The sequence below is a fragment of the Somniosus microcephalus genome, chromosome 10, assembly GCF_052327205.1.
Source record: "Somniosus microcephalus isolate GS21.2 chromosome 10, FLI_Smic_1.0, whole genome shotgun sequence".
NCBI classification, from domain to species: Eukaryota; Metazoa; Chordata; class Chondrichthyes; order Squaliformes; family Somniosidae; genus Somniosus; species Somniosus microcephalus.
Genome location: NC_140996.1, coordinates 184464322 through 184488080, shown reverse-complemented (window position 1 = coordinate 184488080; position 23759 = coordinate 184464322). Strand labels below are relative to the sequence as shown.

Sequence of the window (23759 nt, the reverse complement as noted above, 5' to 3'; positions counted from 1 at the left end):
TGCAATTCAGTACTTGCCAGTGAGGGTCTCTAGAATGATCATGGTGTGCTGTGTTCTGTACAACATTGCGCAGCAACGATGATTAGAGGTGGAGGATGATAAAGGCGCTCATCACTCATAATCTGATTATAATTCCAATGAAGAGGAGGAGGATGAAGAAAATGGGGCACCCAACGCCAGACCAGCCGCTTGCATTGCTGCTCGGGATGCCCTAACAACTCAAAGGTTCAGTTAGGTCAGTCACACTAAACCAAAATAACTATCACATCCCCCCCCCCCCACGGACCCCCCCACCCAGCACACACAAAGCAGTCCTGTAACCCCCACTCCAATTGGTCCTGTCAGTTCATGTCTTCACATTCATCACCAAGCAAATGAAAAAGCGAGTTTCCACTCTGCATGCAAGCATGGGGAAGCGGTGCAAATGAATATATTTTATGTGCCGTGATAACAAAAGGAAACTTAACGGCATAACATTTTCTTAGACACCTATGTGCATACCATTGGTTGAAATACAATTGTTTTCTTAGTCTGACTACCGCTTCTACATTTTGCAACCTCTGTGGCTTCAGCAGAGGTAGAGGCAGGCAGGCTGTTCAGATCCCTGCTCCGACTGCTGAGATGCTCTTGGCTTATGACCTCTGGGTCTGAGTCCGTGCGAGCCCCACGCCAATACTGCTCATATGAACAATGACGGACAGGTAAAGATCCTCTGGTCCATCGAACCTGTCCCACACAATTGCGATAGCTTTTGTATCACAATATATACTTTCTAACCCACCCGAAACCATGTGATCTCTTGGGAGAGGTGAAAAAACAGATTTTTTAAAAACCAAGCCAATTTGGGGGGAAAGTTCTGGGAAATTCATCTCTGACCCACCTATGCGATCAAAACTAGTCCAGGAGATGACTCTAGCCCTGAATTCTCTACAATACCTACCTTCTGTTCGAGGTGAGCCAGAAACGGGTCCAGTTCTCGCTTGAAGGAATTCAGCAAACCAGCATCCACCACATGAGACGGCAGCCTGTTCCAGAGGCCCACTATTCTCTGGGGAAAGAACCACCTCCTGACCTCTAACCTAGATCTAGCTTTGTACAATTTAAATTTGTGACCCCTGGTCCTGTCCAGCCTATTTAATTGCAACAAACTGTCAACTGGAACACAATCTATTCCCTTCATCTTATAAACCTCAACGCTTCTCAAGTGTAGAGTCCCAACTCTTTTAGCCTATCTTGATAAATAAGGTGCTTTAAACTGGGAATGAGTCTAATGGCCCTCCTCTGCACCCTTTCCAAAGCCTCAATATCACCCACCTTGTGGAGAGTGTGATGAAATATGCCATTCATCAGGCACTCTGTATTCTGTGTTTGATTGTGACTGTGACAAGCAGGGGAGTTTAGTTTGTTTCATTTCCTTACCTGTATTGTATTGTGTGTAGGGCTCCGCCCATACCTGGCCCCTACTTAAGCAGGCCCCAGCGTGTCTCTCAGGCAGTACAGCAGACCTCTGGATGAGAGACACTTCTCCACTGTGTATTACTTTCTGAGTTAATAAAAGCCTTGCTTTGCTCCATTAACGTTGAGTCTCGGATTCATTGAGGCACATCAATTTTATTAACACAATTTTCAACGCAATGGATCAACTTTTGAAACCCGAACGTTTGGATTTGGACCCGCATGCTTCGGACGCATCGGCACGATTCGGACACTGGTTTAAGTGTATGGAATTCTTCCTGGACAATTCCGCAGCCATCACAGACGCTACGGACGCTGAAAGTATGAAACTTGGAATCCTGCGGAATTGGGTAAGCCACCGGGTTTACCCCCTCATCCAAGACGCCGACACGTACCCGGCCGCCTGCGACATCCTAAAGGCGCATTACCAGCAGCCTACGAACGAGGTGTACGCTAGGCATCTGCTTGCTACTCGCACACAGCGACCTGGGGAATCGCTGGATGAGTTCCTAGTCACCCTGAAAACGCTTGGCAAAGACTGCAAGTGCCAAGATGTAAAAGCCGCAGTGTACACTGACGAGCTTGTTCGTGATGCCTTTATCACAGGCCTCAGCTCCACTTACATCCGGCAGAGACTACTGGAAAAAACGGGATTGGACCTGAAACAGGCTGTGGACACAGCGCGATCCCTAGATGTGGCCCAGAGAAACTCGGGCGCCTACTCTTCAGCCCGCGCCGGCCACGCCGCCACGTGTGCACCAATGGCGCCGCCATCTTGGAAGGCACCTTCGCAGCCCGACGCCGTCGGGGCCCCGCTCTCTTTCCCCCCCCCCCCCCCAGAAGCCCTACGACAGCCGCGACGCGTCGGGGCCCCAACTGCTACTTCTGCAGGCAGCCGAAGCACACCAGAAACCTGTGCCCGGCGAAAGGCACCACCTGCTTTAAGTGCGGTAAGAAGGGGCACTTCGGGAAGGTGTGCAGAGGGAACCCCGCTGGAAAACCCGCCGCGTGTGCGCCGTGGGAGCGGCCATCTTGGACGCCATCTTGCCCGACCTCGTGGGGTCCGCCATCTTGTGAGCAGACAGCGTGGACGCCATCTTGTCTCGATCAGGGCCCTACAGTGGCATCGGTCACAGTGGACCAGACCAGACCGCACCCGCTATCCAAATCAATGGTGGACATCGAGGTAAACGGGTGCGGGGTTAAATGTTTAATTGACAGTGGAAGCACGGAGAGTTTTATCCACCCTGAACTAGCACAACAACTCTAACAGTGGTCCCTGCTCGGGGCACCATCTCTATGGCTGATAAAACCCAGACATCGACCATTATGGGTTACTGCGCGGTACAATTGTCCGTTAACGGAACTGTATACGATAATTTTAAATTACTAATCATGAGTCTATGTGCGAGTGTGATCTTGGGCCTGGATTTCCAGTGCCACCACCAAAGCATCACGCTCAATTACGGTGGGTCCCAGCCGCCCCTCAGTGTGCAGTCTGGCTACCCTGAAGGTAAAGCCGCCTTTGCTATTCGCGAACCTTACTCCCAACTGCCGGCCAATAGCGACCAAAAGCAGGAGGTACAGCTGGGACGACAGGCGGTTTATCGCGACCGAGGTGGACAGGCTGCTGACGGAGCGCGTTATTGAACGCAGCAACAGCCCGTGGCGCGCCCAAGTGGTGGTGGTGAGGGGTAGCGAGAAGAAACGGATGGTGATCGACTATAGCCAAACGATCAACATGTACACCCAACTAGACGCCTACCCGCTACCCCGCATATCAGAAATGGTGAACCAAATTGCCCAATACCGGGTGTTCGCCACCATCGACCTCAAGTCAGCGTACCACCAGCTCCCTATCAGACCAGAGGACCGCCCGTACACCGCCTTCGAGGCGAACGGACGCCTCTACCAATTTCTCAGAGTCCCCTTTGGGGTGACGAATGGGGTCTCGGTCTTCCAGAGGGAGATGGACCGCATGGTCGATGACCACCACTTGCAGGCAACCTTCCCCTACCTCGACAACGTCACCATCTGCGGTCACAACCAGCAGGATCACGACTCGAACCTCGAGAGGTTCCTGAAAACCGCACAAACTCAACCTCACTTACAACGAGGACAAGTGCGTTTTCAACACCACGCGCCTCTGCATACTAGGCAGCGTGGTGGAGAATGGGGAAATCGGACCAGACCCCGACCGATTGCGCCCCCTATGGGAGCTGCCCCTGCCCAACACTCCTAAAGCCCTGAAAAGGTGCCTGGGGTTATTTTCTTATTATGCCCAATGGGTCCCCAACTACTCCGACAAAGCCCGCCCCCTCTTGAAAGCATCCTCTTTTCCGCTCTCTGCTGAGGCCCACGCCGCCTTCAAAGGCATTAAGCGGGATATTGAGCGGGCCACGCTATAGGCAGTGGACGAGAACACTCCCTTTCAAGTGGAAAGTGATGCGTCTGACTTTGCCTTGGCGGCCACCCTCAACCAGGCGGGGCGGCCCGTAGCTTTCTTCTCGAGGACCCTCCAAGGGCCCGAGATCAGACACTCCTCCGTGGAAAAGGAGGCCCAAGCCATTGTGGAGGCACTGCGCCACTGGCGGCACTACCTAGCCGGCAAACGCTTCACCCTACTTACCGACCAGCGGTCGGTAGCGTTTATGTTCAATAATAGACAGAGGGGGAAGATTAAAAATGATAAGATTCTTAGGTGGCGGATCGAGCTCTCCACCTTCGATTATGACATCATTTACTGGCCAGGGGCCCTTAACGAATCCCCCGACGCCCCCTCACGAGGGATGTGTGCCAGCGCCACCGGGGATCGGCTACAGACCCTCCACAACGACCTCTGCCACCCAGGGGTCACGCGGCTGTTCCACTTCATAAAGTCCCGCAACTTACCCTACTCGATTGAGGAAGTTCGGTCTCTGACCAGGAACTACCGCACTTGCGCCGAGTGCAAGCCTCGGTTCTACCGCCCAGATAGAGCCCACTTAATCAAAGCTACACGGCCCTTTGAGCGACTCAGCTTAGATTTCAAGAGCCCCCTCCCGTCAGTCGACCGCAGTGTTTACTTCCTGAACATTGTGGATAAATACTCCCGTTTCCCATTCGCCTTCCCCTGCCCAGACATGACCAGCGCCACGGTCATTAAATGCCTCAACAGCCTGTTCTGCCTGTTCGGTATGCCGAGCTACATCCATACGGATAGGGGGGCGTCCTTCATGAGTGAAGAGCTACGCCAGTACATGCTGTCCAGGGGGACCGCCACGAGCCGTACCACCAGCTACAACCCCCAGGGTAACGGCCAGGTGGAGCGAGAGAACGGGACAGTGTGGAAAGCAGTCACTCTAGCTCTAAGGACCAAGGGCCTCCCTATCTCCCGCTGGCAGGAAGTCCTCCCAGATGTGCTCCATTCGATACGGTCGCTATTGTGTACTGCCACTAATGCCACGCCTCATGAACGAATGTTTGTCTTTCCCCGGAAATCCACCTCGGGCGTATCCATGCCGTCATGGCTCTCCACCCCAGGTCCGGTATTTGTACGAAGGCATGTGAGGGGCCACAAGACGGACCCTCTCGTGGAGTCAGTGCACCTACTCCACGCCAACCCCCAATACGCGTATGTCTGGCACGCCGACGGAAGGGAGGACACAGTGTCCATAAAAGACATCGCCCCAGCCGGTAATGACAACAACCACGACAACAACAGCAACAACGATCACAGCCATTCTTACCCCTTCAACAACCCTGACGGCGCCCCCGGCAGAGACCCAGGAGGCCACCGGGGACACCCAGCCGACACCCACGGCACCACAACAGCTACGTCGGTCACAGAGGACTATCACAGAATCACAGAAACCCCACAGTGCAGATAGAGGCCATTTCGGCCCATCGAGCCTGCACCGACACATATCCCACCTGATCCCCGTAAACCCTACACCAACACATATCCCACCCTATCCCCGTAACCCCACGTATTTAATCCCCCTGACATTAAGGGTCAATTTATCATAGCCAATCAACCTAACCCGCACATATTTGGACTGTGGGAGGAAACCGGAGCACCCGGAGGAAACCCACGCAAACACGGGGAGAATGTGCAAACTCCACACAGACAGTCACCCGAGGCCGGATTCGAACCCGGGTCTCTGGCGCTGTGAGGCAACAGTGCTAACCACTATGCCACCGTGCTGCCCCCGAACAGACTAAATCTGTAGAAGGGGTGAATGTGATGAAATATGCCATTCATCAGGCACTCTGTATTCTCTGTTTGATTGTGACTGTGACTGTGACAAGCAGGGGAGTTTAGTTTCATTTCCTTACCTGTATTATATTGTATTGTGTGTAGGGCTCCGCCCATACCTGGCCCCTACTTAAGCAGGCCCCAGCGTGTCTCACAGGCAGTACAGCAGATCTCTGGATGAGAGACACTTCTCCACTGTGTATTACTTTGAGTTAATAAAAGCCTTGCTTTGCTCCGTTAACGTTGAGTCTCGGATTCATTGAGGCACATCAGAGCAAAACTGAACATAGTATTATAAATGAGGCCTGACCAAGGCCTTGTACAAGGACAAAGTAGTGTGCCACATCTTGTACTCAATTGTCCTATGGATACACCCCAACACTTTTATTTGCTCTTACTATTGCTTCACAGCATTGCTCATGTACCTTCGAGATGTATGCACTAGAATGCCCAAATCTTTCTATCTCCACCTTTAATGCTTTTCCCTGAAGAGTGTATAAATGTTGAGCATTTGCCCTGCCCACATGCATAGCACTGCACTTATCCAAGTTATACATCATTTGCCAGTCATGAGCCCAATCTCCAACACATCCGCCTGAAGCAAGCAAGCATTATCTACAGTACTCTGCTGGGGAGTAGCTTGGTGGAGATCATTGAAATGTAGTGAGGTCACAGAAGTTATCAGTGGACCTATTTAAGGTGGCAGACTTGCTGGCTTCTGAAGTCTGCATGTCTGGTCATAACCTGTGTGCACTCTTTTGATAGCCGTGCTAGAAGTTCCACGGAGTCGGCCACTCCTCTCCATGGAAGACATTCTCGCAATGACCTGTGACACCAATCCACCAATGTTGGAGCTGGACTCCTCCATCCTCTCTGCTATTGTGGAGAGTGGCACACCTGCCAGTACCTCACAAATTTGTTGCTGTCCCTCCTAGAATTCTCCTTTTCATCGACGGCTCCCAGAGTTTGGCATCTGTGTCCAGCTGAGCAGAACTGAGTGCGCCCCCTGACGCAGGTTCTCCATAGCTGTCCCTACCACCAGTGTCTGCTCGTGCTCACTTGTGAAGTGTGAATCACCAGATGAAAACCTAGCTAGCTGTTTAACTGGCCCCACCGAAGTGCGAGGATTTGCACTGGTGTGTCCTATGTATGTCCTATGGTGGTGCACCCTCAGAGGAATCGTCCTCAAAGTTGACCTGCTCTACATGTGAAGGCCCTAGAGGAGAAGAAAGGGTTAGGAATTAGTACTAACAATGCTGCCATTCAACACTTCATTTCAGTAATGTGTGAAATATGATAACATAGGTAGTTCTTATATGAAATGTGAGTCAGATACATATATAAAAATTTTGTCACCAGGCATCTGTGAATTCCGAGTCCCGATCAGGTATAAAGAGATGCCACTGATCTCCACTGCCTCCTCCGCTGCATCTGTCAGCTGCACACTGGAGGCCCACCTCCAGTCCTCTACCTTGTGTTCTGCGCTCTCTTCTGCAATTGAGGAAAGAATAGACCTATGAATGACTGTAAGGAGGTGAAGAAGTACATAGAAAGTGGAACAATGGGTGCTCTTGAAACTTAAGTGGGTGTGAGGAGTAATGTGATGGAGTAGGCTTGACAAGACAGTGAGGTGGGGTGTTGTACACCACCAGATGTAGGTGAATCAGCAACTTTACTCACCATTCCTGACCTAGTCAGGTCATTAAAGTGCTTCCTGCACTGTATCCAGGGGTGGGATACAATTCTCCTGCTCCTCAGCAACCTCCAACCACACCCTTTTGGTGAGATTAGCATGTTTTTTCCTCCTGTTGCTGGGGAAGATTTATCTCCTACTCCTCACTGCACCCAGCAGTAGATCAAACAATGCATCATTAAATCAAGGCACAGCCCTTGACTGTCCAGAATCCATCGTGAAACTTCTCCCTCTGTACAAATTCTTAACTCCTCCAAATTTCCAATTTTGGAATGGCCCTTTAAATACTCGTTCAGATTGCATCATGCCCGCTAACACGCATTGGAGACATGAAACCCAGAAGTAAAATTCTAATTGTCGCCATGTTGAAATCGGATAGTCCGATGCACCCAAACCTTTTCTGGGTTTGGCACCTGCTATTTCCCTCCTTTCTTGCCCCCCCTCAGAATCCACTTTTGGGTTATTGGGCCCGTTGCACACATGATGCCCTGTGTACTCCCCAGCATGTTTTGTAACAGGAAAGGAATCCACTCTTTGAATGTTTAGCTGGTGTGTGATTTCAGGCACTGAATTTTGCAGGTCTGCACCCAGTATCCTGGCAGTAGTCATGACCAATGTTCTCTCTAATTTTCTTTTGGGTGCGCGGAAAGCCGATGAGTGGCCTGCGCGGGTCCCCCAGACAGCTGCACAGCTTAACAAGAACATTGGTCATGACTCCTTTATACTACGCTAGTCCTCAATCCCACCTCCCTGCCTTTGACCCAGACCAGCAGGTGTCAGGCTTGCTCTTTGGAGACGGGGACTCCTGTCAGGAACCCGGCACAGCCATGGAGTGCCAATACAATTAGAGGCAGACAAAAACAAGAGCTCTCATAGAGCAAACTATAGGCATCCTCAAACAAAGGTTCCGGAGCTTGGATTGATCCGGTAGAGATCTGCACCATAGCCCTGAGCAAGTCTCCAGATTTTTAATGGTTTGCTGTATCCTACACATCCGCCATGTGGAGGGGCCAAGCCCTGCAGCCAACACAGGAGGAAAAGCGTAAGATGAAGAGGAGGGAACGAGGAAGAAGAAAATGATGAGGGAGACCAAGGCCAAGCAGTGCTTCCAGTTGCCAGAGCTATAAGGCAACAAATTAAGTAGAGATTCTCCTAAGCAAATCCTTCTTCCAGCACACCAACTGTCCCACCATTTGACCTATTCCTTCCACCCACCTTCTGAATGCCTCCAACTCTTACTACCTCATAAGTCTTCCTCTTGCATAACTATGAATATGAAGACCAACAGCCAAGTCAAGCAAATAAAACAGTTTGCTTCACATCATGCACATTGTGTATTTTACAACTTTTCCCTCCTTTTCATATTGAAATTAAAGGTGTGAGAGGCTGCTGATCAACTACTAAGGGCACTTGATGGTGGTGGTGGTGGGTGACCCTGAGGGCCCAGCTGCAGACTGCTGTGTCATCCTGAGAAAAGACAGCATAAACTTCTCCCACAGAGCCAATACCACTGTCATGGTTGCTGGGTCAAAATTCTGGAACTCCCTACCTAAAGGCACTGTGAAAATACCTTCACCTGAACTTCAACAGTTCAAGAATGCTCACTACCACCTTCTCAAGGGCAACTAGAGATGGGCAATAAATGCTGGGCTTGCTAGCGATGCCTATATCCTGAGTTTTTTTTAAAGTCTACCTAACATGAACAGGTAACTGAGCATGACATAAGTACACTCCATGAATAGCTCAGCATGAAATAAGTGCAAATTCTCTTTTATTACAAGCAACACAAAGGTGAACATGGCCAGTCCTACTTTTTACTCACACCATGCTTCCTCTAGGTGTCTAAACCTGCCTTTCTATCTCCTGTTCTACTGCCTTTCTTGGGTGTAACCTGAGGCTAGTATCACGAGGGGTTGTTGACTGCTACAAAAGTCTCATCAGATTGAGATGGCCCTCCTCTCATCGCAACTTGATCCTGGGAGGGAGCTGCTGCTGGTTACACCTCTGGTGCTTGTCCCTGGGAAGCCTTGTGTCTCCTCCTTCGTGCCACTTGCATGGTGCTTTGAGGAGGAAGGTCAGATCCCTGGCATGTGCTGCTGTCCTAAGAAATGGCAACCTCATGTAGTTGCACTGCAGCCATCGTCATTGTACTGGGCCCTCGATCTGTGATCAGTAGACTGGCCCATCTAGTGACAGCTATCAGATCCTGAAAGACCTAAGAGATGGCTGCCTGCTTTCCAACCCCCCAGTGTCTGAAAGCTAGTATTAAGGGTGCTGTCTAATCTGTCTGCTACTGATACCACTGGCTGTGCTTCCGTGGAGTCACTGTGATTTCGGGCCACCTCCAGGGCAGGGGGCTGCTGGAGTTACCAGTGAAGCTGCCAGACACTCCATTGATGACTTCAAATAGTCACAACTGTCAGTTGTTTCTTATTCTTAAAGATTGACTTTGGAGCCTGTGGTAAACCAGTGTTAACCTGTACATGCCTGTGTGGTAAACCACTGTTAACCTGTACAAGTCCAGGCATGTCTCAGCCCCTGGCTCCACCCCTAAGCCCGGGTATAAAGGTGACTCACCACCCTTCCCCCGGGAGCTCTTAGGATGGATTCACTAGCAGAGGCATGCTCCAGTTCTTAGTCAATAAAAGCCTACTTCATATAAGTCCATTTCGTAGTCTTTGGTATTGTTGATAGCGCATCAATTTTATTGACTAATTTTCAACATGGAGCAAATCTTGAAGCCGGAACGTTTAGACCTGGATCCTCAAGCAGCAGATGCAGCCAATAACTTTGAACACTGGCTGAGCTGTTTTGAAGCCTTCCTGGAGGCCTCCAGCACTACTGTCACTACAGATGACGCGAAACGGCTTGTCTTGAACTCACGGGTGAGCCACCGAGTCTACTCGATCATCCGAGACGCCACTACTTACGCGGCCGCCATCGCGACGCTAAAGGAACAATACGTGAGGCCTGTTAACGAGGTCTACGCCAGACACCTGGCTACCCGAAAACAGCGCCCCGGGGAATCGGGCGCTGAATATTTACTGGCACTGAGAGTCCTCGGCCGGGACTGCAATTGCAAAGCGGTGACGGCCAAGGAATGCACGGAAGACCTGATCCGAGATGCCTACGTAGCCGGCATCAGGTCCAACTATACCCGGCAGAGGCTGCTGGAACAGAGGGGGCTCGACCTGCAGAAGACGGTGGCCCTCGCTAACTCGTTAGACGTGGCCCTCCAGAACATGGACGCCTACCCCCCTGACCGGATGGCCACGTGGATGCCACGGGAGCAGCCATCTTGGGACCCGGTAAGGCCACAAGCCGCCAGCAGCCCAACTACAGCTGCAATGACCAGAGGCCAGAAATGCTACTTCTGCGGCCAGGCCAAGCACCCCAGACAGCAATGCCCAGCAAAGGATGCGACCTGCTCCAAATGCGGCAAGAAAGGCCACTACGCGAGTGTGCAAGGCGAAATCGACCCCCCAATTCCAGCAGCGCCGCGTGTGAACCGTACAGGCCGCCATTTTGGACCCCATCAACCACGTGCGGGCCGCCATTTTGGACACCACCAGCCGAGGGGGAGCCGCCATCTTGGACACCATCTCGGGATCAGGCCCTCGGCGCGGGCGAATACTACAGCGACCCACCGACCTCGACGATGGCCTCCATCACCCTGGACCAATCTAGGCCCCATCAACTAGTCAGGTCCATGATGAACGTATAGGTAAATGGCCATGCTACAAATTGCCTTTTCGACTGCGGAAGCACGGAGAGCTTCACCCACCCCGACACGGTGCAACGCTACTCCCCATCGGTTATGTGCACACGCCACCAGGTCTTTATGGCCTCAAAGTCCCATACGGCGGACGTCGGCGGCTACTGTGTAGCGACTCTGACAGTGAACGGCGTGGAGTACAGGGAGTTTAAATTCCTCATCCTGCCACAGCTCTGCGCTCCCGTACTACTAGGATTAGACTTCCAGTGCCATCTGGAGAGCGTCACGATGGCATATGGCGGGCCCCTGCCCCCACTTACAGTCTGCAGCCAACAGAATTTAAACACGGCGCCGCGCAAAGTATGCAGCCTGTCCACCCTGAAGGTCAAACCCCCCCCCCCCCCCCCGTTGTTCGCTAACCTCGCCAAAGACTGCAAGCCAATTGCTACTAAAAGCAGGCGGTACAGTGCCGGGGATAGGAGCTTTATTAAATCAGAAGTACAAAGACTCCTGAGGGAAGGGATTATCGAGGGCAGCACCAGCCCATGGCGAGCCCAAGTGGTGGTAGTAAAGACCGGCGAAAAACAGCGCCTGGTTATTGATTACAGCCAGACAATCAATCGATACACGCAATTAGACACATGCCCACTTCCCCGCATATCTGACGTGGTCAACCAGATAGCACAATACCGGGTATTTTCGACGATTGATCGGAAGTCTGCATACCACCAGCTCCCCATCAGGCCTGAGGACCGCCAGTACACGGCCTTCGAGGCTGACGGTCGCCCCTACCACTTCCTCCGAGTCCCCGACGGTCGCCTCTACCACTTCCTCCGAGTCCCCTTCGGCGTCACCAACGGGGTCTCGGTCTTCCAAAGGGAGATGGACCGGATGGTTGACCAGAACGCGCTGCAGGCCACCTTCCCCTATCTAGACGTCACCATCTGCGGCCATGACCGGCAGGACCACAACGCCTCGCTATTCTTGGCTGCGTGGTGGAAAACGCAGTCATCGGCCCCGACCCCGACCGAATGCGCCCCCTCCTGGAACTACCCCCCCCCCCCCCCAACTGCCTAAAAGCCCTGAAGAGATGCCTAGGGTTCTTCTCTTACTACGCCCAGTGGGTGCCCAACTATGCGGACAAAGCCCGGCCCCTCATCAAGTCAACCTCCTTCCCCCTGGCGGCAGAGGCCCGTGCGGCCTTCGCCCTCATAAGAGGACATTGCGAAGGCCACAATGCACGCAGTGGATGAGTCCATCCCTTTCCAAGTGGAGAGCGATGCATCCGACTTCGCCCTAGCCGCAACCCTTAACCAGGCGGGGAGACCTGTGGCCTTCTTTTCACAGACCCTCCAGGGCCCCGAAATTCGACATTCCTCAGTCGAGAAGGAGGCCCAGGCAATAGTGGAGGCTGTACGGCACTGGAGGCATTACCTGGCCGGTAAACGTTTCACCCTGCTCACTGACCAACGGTCAGTAGCATTTATGTTTAACAACAGACAAAGGGGGAAAATCAAAAATGATAAGACATTGCGGTGGAGGATCGAGTTATCCACCTACGGTATCTTATACCGGCCCGGGAAACTTAATGAGCCCTCAGACGCCCTATCCCGTGGGACATGTGCCAACGCACAAGTCGATAGGCTACGGACCCTCCACAATGATCTCTGCCACCCGGGGGTCACCAGGTTCTTCCACTTTATTAAAGCTCACAACCTGCCTTACTCCATCGAGGAGGTCAGGACCATGACCAGGAACTGCCAGGTCTGCGCCGAATGCAAACCGCATTTTTATAGGCCAGACAGGGCACACCTGATTGAAGCCACCCGCCCCTTCGAACGTCTCGGCGTCGATTTCAAGGGGCCCCTTCTCTCCTCTGACCGCAACACGTACTTCCTCAATATTATTGACGAGTACTCCCGTTTCCCCTTCGCCATCCCCTGCCCGGACATGACCAGTGCCACAGTCATCAGGTGCCTCCACGACCTGTTCGCCATATTTGGCTTCCCCAATTACATCCACAGGGACAGGGGCTCGTCGTTCATGAGCGACGAGCTGCGCCAGTACCTGCTCGAGAAGGGCATAGCCACTAGCAGGACTACCAGCTACAACCCCCGGGGTAACGGACAGGTAGAGAGGGAGAACGCAACGGTGTGGAAGACCGCCATGCTCGCCCTAAAATCCAAGGGCCTCCCAATCTCCCGCTGGCAAGATGTCCTCCCCGATGCGCTCCACTCCATACGATCACTGCTCTGTACTGCAACAAACGCCACCCCTCACGAGAAGATGTTCGTCTTCCCCAGGAAATCCACCTCGGGGACATCACTACCGCCATGGCTGACGTCTCCGGGACCCGTCCTGCTCAGGAAACACGTGAGGAGCCATAAGACGGACCCCCTGGTCGAAAAGGTTCACCACCTCCTCCACGCCAACCCACAGTACGCCTACGTGGCGTATCCTGACGGGCGGGAGGACACAGTCTCAATTCGAGACCTCGCACCCTCAGGTACCACCCGAAACACCATCGATCACCATCCACTACCTCCACCCACCACCACTACCCACGACGCACCACCGGGGTGTCTACCATGAACTGACGACGTGCCGGTGCCATCCCTACCCCGAGAGGACGACACGCCAGTGCTCCGTCCCACGCGAGAAGCGGCCGCGGGCAAAGAACCGCCGCAACCGGCACCACGAAGATCATTACGGCAGACAAGACCCCCGGAGAGACTTTCGTATACGAACTTTTGAAACACTTCACCCCGCCGGACTCTTTTTTTAAACGGGTGAATGTGGTAAACCACTGTTAACCTGTACAAGTCCAGGCATATCTCAGCCCCTGGCTCCACCCCTAAGCCCGGGTATAAAGGTGACTCACCACCCTTCCCCAGGGAGCTCTTAGGATGGATTCACTAGCCGAGGCATGCTCTAGTTCTTAGTCAATAAAAGCCTACTTCATATAAGTCCATTTCGTAGTCTTTGGTATTGTTGATAGCGCATCAGAGCCTGCACATCGTGTGATGTTCCTCAAAAATCCATTTCAAGCAAGTTCTAGGCCCCACAATGTTGAATCCATGGCCTACCTTATCTTTTGCCTTTGCTGGGCATATCCTCACCCATTCCCAGTCTTCCAGCTTTTTCATGTTCTGTAAATCACCTGGTACCACATCCTCACTTAAACTCCAGGTAACAGTATCTGAGCTGGTGGATGGAAGTGGGGAAAGCAAGTGATACCAGGGGTGACATTGAGGTGGTTGTTGCAGAGGAACATGGGACAGGATGACTGCTTTAGAGACTTCTATGTGGATTTTCCTCAGCGTGATATTTCTCATTATTCTCTGTCATAAACATTTCATATTCTTACACCCTTCCCCACCCCCTGCCAGTTGCTGTGATGGATCTGCAGGAAAGGTGACCATAAACCTAGATTGGGTGAGCATAATAACGTCCTTGGCATTAAGGAGACAGAAGGATGTGAAAGCTTCTGGCTGTGTGCTGCTTCACAAGGGATATCCGAACTAAACTGATTGATAAAGTGAGTGTTCTTAACCTGTTCAACAGTCTTCCTTTGCCACCGTTGCCATTACTTCATATCCCCAGTCTTCACATAAATTGAAAATCCTTTAATCCAGTCTGTCTGGGTATTCACCCACTAATCTGCCACCTGCATTGCCCTAATCTCAACATCTTCCACAGCTAGAGCAGTCTCTCTTTTTCTGCCCATCAGCTATAAGGCCTGCTCATGAGTTGGCTCTCTGTCCAGAATACACTCTGGTCCCCTGCCTTTGTGCGCCAATTTCTTCTGTGTAACTAGATTGGTGCACCTTGCATGCCATCTTGCTGTGTTTTCTTGGCTTTAAATGCCAAGAGATAAAAATGAACTACATGGGTAAGTGGCTATGAAAATATATATGGGTAAATGACTATGAAAATATATAATTTATATATAATCTCATTTATTATTTTCACCAGAATAATGGACAGAGTTATAGAATCCAATCCAAAACTGTCAATAAAAATACCATATAATGAAAATAATACTCAATTGCTGAACTCGTGGCTTTGTTATCCCCTGCATGGCATGAACACATATATTGTTAGAAAACAACAGAATCCTGACTCATTGAGCAATGCCAAGGAGGTGTACTAGTGTATACATACATAAATATATATTTGTGCCCTAGCCACCACTTTCTGCCTCTACCTGTGTTCTTCTCCTGGCTTTAGATGTGGCCTGCCTGCCTCCGGCCCTGCCTGGCCTCCCTGCTCCTTCTAGGTCCCAGTCTTGGACTCTCTTCGGTGCGCTAAAAGTTTGCTTCAGCCACTTTTCTCCCTGGCCTCAAATGCCTATCCTCCCATCATCTGCTGATTGGGCTCTAGCCACCTATCCATCCATCATATTTTGTTGATAACATGGTCTATTGTATCTATCTTCTATCTATCTATATTATAATATATACATATATATATATATAATATATATATAAAAGGGTCTGTCTGTCTATACAATCAAAAGTTATAGAGCGTACCTACACATGTTATATCAAAAGAAAGCTCATCATTAGGGGACTCTTGTAGGCGTATTTACTTTTTGCTCAGACAAAAATTGTGCTGACGGTATCCAAAAAACGTTCAAAATTCCGCTCATTATCCGCTCATTTGCATCGAGTGGGGGCGGGTTCATTGTGTGCGCGAGCGGGCCATCCTACAGTTGAGTGACGTGATGATTGACCAATCCTACAGTTCAGTGACCTGACGGTTGACCAATCGGTGCGTGTGTGGGCGGGCCTTATCATTCTGAACCGAGGTGAGTGGCCGCCATCTTGATTCCAAACTGTTCATTTCTTTTTTCCACTTTCTGCGTGTTTCTTTTCAAATCTACATTTCCAGCAAAAAAAAAAGTTGCTTTTAAAACCCGTTTTTAAAAAAAAGTTAGTTAATTTGTAAATCTTTTCTCTAACATCTAGAATTTTCCTACCTTTCACCGTTTTTCCAGGCCTGTAAGCCTGGGCCTCTGTTGCCCAGCCACGCCCAAGCTAGGCACCTCCCGTCGCGCTCAACAAGCGGCTCGCGATCGCTGCCATCTTTGTGAAGGCTGGAGGGGGCGGGCCTGAGCCAAGCGTCTCCACCGCCGCCATCTTAGTAAAGGCGGGTGGGGCAGGAGTCAGCGCGCGCGACTTGAGTCCAGCCGGGCCTCACGCGGCAGGTTGCGTGGCGGCGTCTCTCTGCTCTTGAAGCCGGCTCGGGCAGGGGGTGGGGTTCGGCAGATCGGGGGGGGCGGGGCTCGGCTCGGGAGGGTGGGACTTGGGAGATGGGGCGGGGCTTGAGGGGGTGGGGCTCGGGCTGACGGGGCGCTCCTCTTTCTCTCTTTTTCTCTTTCTCTTCCAACAACATGCCCTCAAAAGACCCTCGACACCGCCGGGCACTTCAGCTAGTATTGTTATAAAACAGCATATTCTCTTGCTCATGAGTGACAACACAGGAGATCAACTAGTACTATTTAATAAAAATGGAATTTGACTTATTCAGTCACTGTAATTCAGATTATCGTTTGAGGTACTGTTAAACTTTTTTTTTCCATTTGCTACAGACAAAAACTGTCTGGGCAATCTTTTTTCATGTGATAGCCTACTTAAAATTCAAATTTGCATGGCCTGACCTCTTCACCTATCCATGGACCAACTTAATTCTATTTTTGGAAAATCTATAATCTCTCCATGTGATTCTTCCCCTCCCACCTTTGATCTCTCTGCTCATGTGAGTTTTCATTCCTCTGCACATGCACACCCTTAATGCCACTGACCCATGCAGCCAATGACATGGCAGGGGGGGGATGTGGCTGATTTCCTGCCATCTCCAATAGGAGATTAGTCAGTAAATTTTGAAACTTGAAATGATGCATGGGTCTCGCAGCTTATTTTATTATTTCGTCCTTTCAGCACGCTTCAAAAGTAGATGGTCAGGAGGGGATAAACGTTTTTATTGGGTGAATGAATTGGCCACTTGCAACATGATTGCCTCACTTGCTGCACCCCACCAGCTGAAATGTTGGACCCAGGACAAATTCCTTTTCCCTAAAGAACAGGTCATGTGTGGAAACTGAAAAGGTTAATCCAGATTAGTAATTTAAAAATGTAGTTGATTTGCTGTTCATATGCAGAAATATGAAATCCTAATGAGCTTTTTCCCTTTCACTAGGGCAGTTGTATCCTTTGGGTCTAAGAACAGGACTGTTGGAGTTGCAGCTAAAAGTCAGGTAACTTTTTCTATTCTAAATATGAGCATAACATTTCTTAGGTGATTTTGTGTATGGAATTGCCTTGTTAGTCTTGAGTCAATAAGTGTCTACTGATAACCATTGCCTAACTACCTAATTAGGTACCTTAGGTGCCACTTAGTCACCAGGTAATATGTTTCGTACAGTACCGTGCATTACAACTGTTAAATGCTAACCGTTCCTTTGCATGTATTGCTAGAAGGGAAGAGACTGAGCTTGTGATGCAGGTTGGGGAAGGAAGGAATGAGACTACAGACTAGGGTTGCATCTGCAATTTTACCTTTTTAGTGTATGCTAGGAACTGTTACCATGGCAGCCCATGTTCCTTCCAGAATTCATAGGTATCTAGCCAGAACTTGAGACTCGAGTATTTTCTGAACGGCAATAGATTGGGAGAAGGGGAAGTGCAACGAGACCTGGGTGTCCTTGTGCACCAGTCGCTGAAGGCAAGCATGCAAGTGCAGCAGGCGGTTAAGAAGGCAAATGGTATGTTGGCCTTTGTAGCGAGAGGGTTTGAGTACAGGAACAAAGATGTCTTGCTGCAGTTGTACAGGGCCTTGGTGAGACCACACCTTGAATATTGTGTGCAATTTTGGTCGCCTTATCTGAGGAAGGATGTTCTTGCCATGGAGGGAGTGCAGCGAAGATTCACCAGACTGATCCCTGGGATGGCAGGAATGATGTATGAGGAGAGATTGGGTCGATTGGGCTTGTACTTGCTGGAGTTTAGAAGAATGAGAGGGGATCTCATTGAAACTTATAAAATTCTAACAGGACTAGACAGACTAGATGCAGGAAGGATGTTCCCGATGGCGGGGAGTCCAGAACCAGGGGTCACAGTCTAAAGGTAAGGGATAAGCCATTTAGGACTGAGATGAGGAATTTCTTCACCCAGAGAGTGGTGAACCTGTGGAATTCTCTACCACAGAAGGCAGTTGAGGCCAATTCATTAAATATATTGAAGAAGGAGTTAGATATATTTCTTAATGCTAAAGGGATATGGGGAGAAGGCAGGGACAGGGTACTGAATTTGGTTGATCAGCCCTGATCTCATTGAATGGCGGAGCAGGCTCGAGGGGCCGAATGGCCTACTCCTGCTCCTATCTTCTATGTTTCTAATGGCTCTGCTATTGAATCCTTGCAACTTGTGGGAGTCAAGACTACTGTCTGGTGTAACTGGTTCATCAGGGTTTATTTTTAAAATGTCTATTTGCAGAAATTCATGGAGGTAATCTAAGATGCTCCTTAATACCTACCTCTTTGACCAAGCTTTTGGTCATCTGTCCGAATATCTCCTTGTGGCGCATGTGAAGCGCCTTGGGACTTTTTACCTCGTGTATATAAATACAAGTAGTTGATGATGATGACGAGTGATTTAAAAAATCATTCAAGATCTGAGTATCACTTGTGCATAACATAGGCAAAAGGCTATGCCAGAAACCATACTGGAATCCAATTCATGGATTGTGGTAGAGCGTTCAAGGTAATGCGCAATTGACAGTTAACAACTTTCATACTTTTACATCAATCTTTCTAAAGTTAATAGGTCAGTAGATACATAAGAAACTAGCATTTCCTGGGAATATGGTGAGCTCTAATACATTTCCAAGGAGAAGGAAAGGTGTAGTAGGAGCAGAAATCGAATTAAGAGATTACAAAGGACAGGGTTAAGTTTTAAGGCGCACATTATTGTAGTTTTACCTCAGTGGCTGCATCTTTTATTGAAAACACTGTTAGCTTCATAAACTATTAAATACATTTATATTTTTGTTTGTCTGTCTAAGCTACAAGTAGAGACTTCTTGTAGTTTTAATCTCAATCACCTCTGTAACAATTGAATTATTTTTGTACCTGTAAATGTTAGTTTAAGATTTAAAGCTTGAGTCAGTAAATTGACAAAATGTTATCTGGTGATTGGTCAGGATTCATTTGTTTCTATTTGCTTTTCAGCTGATCACAAATGCCAAGAACACCATAGTAAACTTCAAAAGATTCCATGGTCGAGCATTTAATGATCCCCTTATTCAAAACAAGAAAGCTAATCTAGCTTATGACCTTGTTCCGATGGAAACTGGAGTTGGAATTAAGGCAAGTCCATTTGAATTTTCTTGTCTGCAAGTATATTTTTTGATTCCTAGGGATAGATCTGAATAATGTGTTCGTTTGGCTTTATAGTTAATAAGAACTGGCATTACAAAAAAAAATGTTGACTTCTCTAAGAAAAATTAAAATATCTTGGCGCTTGTGCTTGACAGAAGTTTATTTAATTACTGTTTAAATTCAAAGGACTTTTTTTTTGTTGCCCTCTTCCAGCCTGGGCACAAGTCAAGTGGAATGCACATAGTGTGCTTTACCTGACCTGATCTGAACCTGCTTGTATTTCTGGGTTTAGGTCAATAGGCTAGAGCCAGTATTCATCAAATCCAAAGACAGCAGCCAGAAAGCCTCCACTCAGATGCCTGGCCGAGCACGATTGAATTTCTAGACCAATGGGTCAGTAGTTAGATGGTTAAGACACTAGTCTTTCTTAGATAGGGTGAGCACAAAATATTTCCAAGGAGAAGAAAAGGTGTACTGGAAACAAGAGAAATTGAAGAGGCTACGTAGGACATGGTAGAGTTTGAAGGACTACATCATTGTAGCATCAAACACTGCATTTTTATTTTTTTTAACACCCTGCTATCTTTGTGGGGTAGATATTATATGAAATGGTAAAGAACTTTTACATTGAACTTTCTAAAGCAGACTTTGCGTGCTCCTCTCAGATCTGAGTAAGAGCTACCCAAGGACAACACTCATTAGGCCTCCACCAAGCAGAGACATAAGAAATAGGAGCAGGATTAGGCCATTCGGCCCTTCGAACCTGCTCCACCATTCAGTAAGATTATGGCTGATCTACCTCAACTCCACCTTCCCTCACTATTCCCATATCCCATGGTTCCCTTGGTATCCAAAAATCTATCAATCTCTGTCTTGAATATCATAGAATGGTTTCAGCACAGAAGGAGTCCATTTGGCCCGTCGAGCCCATGCCGGCTCTCTGCATGAGCACTTCAGCTAGTCCCACTCTCCCACCCTTTCCCTGTAGCCCTGCAAATTTTTTTCCTTCAGCTACTTATCCAATTCCCTTTTGAAAGCCACGATTGAATCTGCCTCCACCACCCTTTTCAGGCAGTGCATTCCAGATCCTAACCACTCACTGCGTTTTATATAAAAAAAAATTTTTTTTAAAGTTTTTCCTCATGTCGCCTTTGGTTCTTCTGCCAATCACCTTAAATCTGTGCTGTCTGGTTCTTGACCCTTTCACCAATGGGAACATGTTCTCTCTCCACTCTGTCTAGATCCCTCATGATTTTGAACACCTATCAAATCTCCTGTTAACCTTCTCTTTAAGGAGAACAACCCCAGCTTCTCCAGTCTATCCACGTAACTGAAGTCCCTCATCCCTGGAACCATTCTTGTAAATCTTTTCTGCACCCTCTCTAAGGCCTTCACATCCTTCCTAAAGTGCAGTGCCCAGAATTGGACACAATACTCCAGTTGAGGCCAAACCAGTGTTTTATAAAGGTTCGCAATAACTTCCTTGTTTTTGTACTCTCTGGGCTGGATTTTCATTGGGCCATGGAGGCAGGATTGGGGGCGTGTGGGGGGTTAAACTTGCATAAACTGGCGGGCCCGCCTCCAAGCAATTTTAAATAATTTGTGTCTAGTGGTCCTGTCTCTGTCCCACCTCCAAGAGGTGGGATAGGCCGTTAAGGCCCTTAACAAGCACTAAATTGGCTCTATAATGCCATTTTGATATGCCTTTGCGATTTTAACCCTTTTCCCACGTGAAACACGCCTGTTCTGAAACCGACGGTGAAACCTGGCGGGAGCACAATTGGATTGCTGACTCTCAGCTGCAGGTCAACCATTAAATAGTAGATTTGATAAGCCATCATTTGCAGGTGGCAGGACTTTGTAGTCTCCGGTCTGGGGGAACTTTTAAAAGGCATAACCACAGCTGTGGAAGTTTGGAGCCTGACACCCATCTCCAGTGTGACCTCCTGGGAAATCCTTCTCACCGCCTTCACTGAGCGCTTCCTCAACTGAGGCATATACCAGAAGCATGGGAGCCATTTATTTCCTTCCCTTCTGGGCATTAGATGAGGAAGAAGACCAGCTGCAGCATCAGCAGGACCAGGAACAACAGCAGCAGCAGCGCCAAGCTGCCGCTCACCCACCTGAAGATGCACAGGCCAGAAGGGGTCAGTCAGCTACCTTAGCATGTCTGAGCAGCAGTGCCAAAGGCGAGAGGTAGTGGGTGACATCTGCGCAATGCTGCAGCAATACCTGCAGCCCAGAGGACCAGGTGGACAATCCTTACCCGTGGCCATCAAAGTCACCACCGCACTCAACTTTTTTGCCTCCAGCTCCTTCTAGGGATCAGCAGCAGACATCAGCGGCATCTCCCAAGCGGCCGCACACAAATGCATTACGCAGGTAACCGATGCCCTCTTTGTGCGCGATGGCAATCACATCCATTTCACCAAGGATCAAGCAAGTGCCACGGTGCGTGCGGTTGGATTAGCTAATCTGGCAGGCTTTCCAAGGGTGCAGGGTGTCGTTGACTGCACACGTGGCCCTTAAGGCAACCCATCGCAATCCAGGTATTTTTGTCAACTGCAAGGGCTTCCACTCCCTCAACGTTCAGCTGGTGTTTGACCACAGGAAGGAAATTTTGCATGTTTGTGCCAAGTACCCTGGCAGTTGCCATGACTCCTTCATACTGCGCCAGTCTAGTGTGCCTCCGCTATTCAGTCCGCCAGACCAACTTAACGGATGGCTACTTGGAGACAAGAGCTATCCCCTGAGGACATGGCTAATGACGCCGTTGAGGCTATCCAACGAAGCTGAGAGCTACAACTCCAGCCACATGTCCACCAGAACCATAATCAAGCAAACTATCGGTTTGCTGAAGATGCGCTTCAGATGCCTGGATAGATCCGGTGGAGCCCTGCAGTACTCAGCAGCCAGGGTCTCCAGAATCATCGTGGTTTGCTGTGCACTTCACAACATGGCACAGTGTCATGGCTTGCAGATTCCTGAGGACCAAGTGGTTCCTCACATATCCTCAGATGAGGAGGAGAGCGAAAACTAACATCTTGCAGAGGCCCATCAACCAGCGGCAGCAGTACGTGAGAACATAGCTGCCCGGGATGTAAGGAACGCACTTATCTTGGCCAGATTTGCTTAGCCTAGCCACTCGAGCACTTTTGCTTCGCAGCTTCTTACCTCAGCATTGACAATGGCCAAGAACCAGCTGATTCCTAGCAATTTGACCACCATACTGACAATTGCAAGTAAGCCTAAGCCCTCAATGTGGAAGTCCCATTTGCGAAATGACACACGCCACAACTAATCATAATCATAATCAACTTTATTGTCATTGTTAGTGCACAAGTGCAGTACAATGAAATGTAGGCTTGCGGCTCCCGAGAGTGTACATTTAGATTAAGACATTTAAACATTCAACATTCATTTGGCTTGTAATACATTAACATAAACATAACCATAATAAAGTGCATTGGCAGATGTGCAGGCTTTAGAGTTTATTTGTGGAGTTCAGTAGGATGACAGCCCTGGGAAAGAAGCTGTTCCTAAATCTGGTCGTACGGGTGCGAATGCATCTGTAGCGTCTCCCAGATGGCAGGAGGGCATACAGACTGTGGCTGGGGTGGGTAGGGTCTTTGATGATGGTCCGTGAACAGCGTTTCTGGTATATGTGCTCTATGGTCGGTAGCCGGGTGCCGGTATTGCGTTGGGCAGTTTTGACTACCCGCTGCAGGGCTTTCCGGTCATCAGTAGCCATCAGATTTTTTATTTACATTATTCATCTGATGGCTTTTCCACATAAAACATCAAATTTCACCCAAGTGACTACCCTTGTGACTATTTGTGCAGTATCTTTCTCTTACGCGTGGTGCTTCCCCTGTGGCTTCAGCAGATGTGGAGGCCCCTTGCTCACTTTCCTGCTGCTCCTGTCTTGACACATTTGGCGTCCTCTGGGGTGGCAAACCTGTGAGGGCTTATCAACAGTCTGCTGCTCCTGCGACTGTGCAGGGGTTGAGACGCCGATCTCAGTTGGGTGTGGACTCTAGTGGGGATCTGACCGAGGGCTCTGCAGTGGCATGGAAGTGTGAGCACTTGGAGAGAAGCTCCCACTTCCTTGGTGTCTGCCACCAACTTCCCTCTTAGGTCAGGTCCCCCTCAGCGCTTGCAAGTGGCTTGAGAGCACCTTGCTGCACATCAGGGGGGCCATGGGGACCCGTATCTGCAATGGCAGTCCTACTCCGAAGGACTTCCATGAAGATCTGGTTTCTCTGTTCAATAGATGACC

The 23759-nt window shown here is 49.5% G+C and overlaps 1 protein-coding gene across 3 annotated transcripts in view; it reads left to right on the top strand.

Annotated features, from left to right (window-relative positions):
* hsph1 (heat shock 105/110 protein 1) overlaps positions 1-23759 on the top strand; it is a 128153-nt gene that overhangs the window by 10822 nt on the left and 93572 nt on the right. For 2 of the 3 annotated variants that reach the window (XM_085999313.1, XM_085999312.1), the window contains exons 2-3: positions 17302-17359; positions 19331-19468. In XM_085999313.1, coding sequence (XP_085855439.1) covers positions 17302-17359; positions 19331-19468 — 196 coding nt within the window. The remainder of the gene's footprint in view (positions 1-17301; positions 17360-19330; positions 19469-23759) is intronic. The other variant, XM_085999314.1, reaches the window with a different exon arrangement.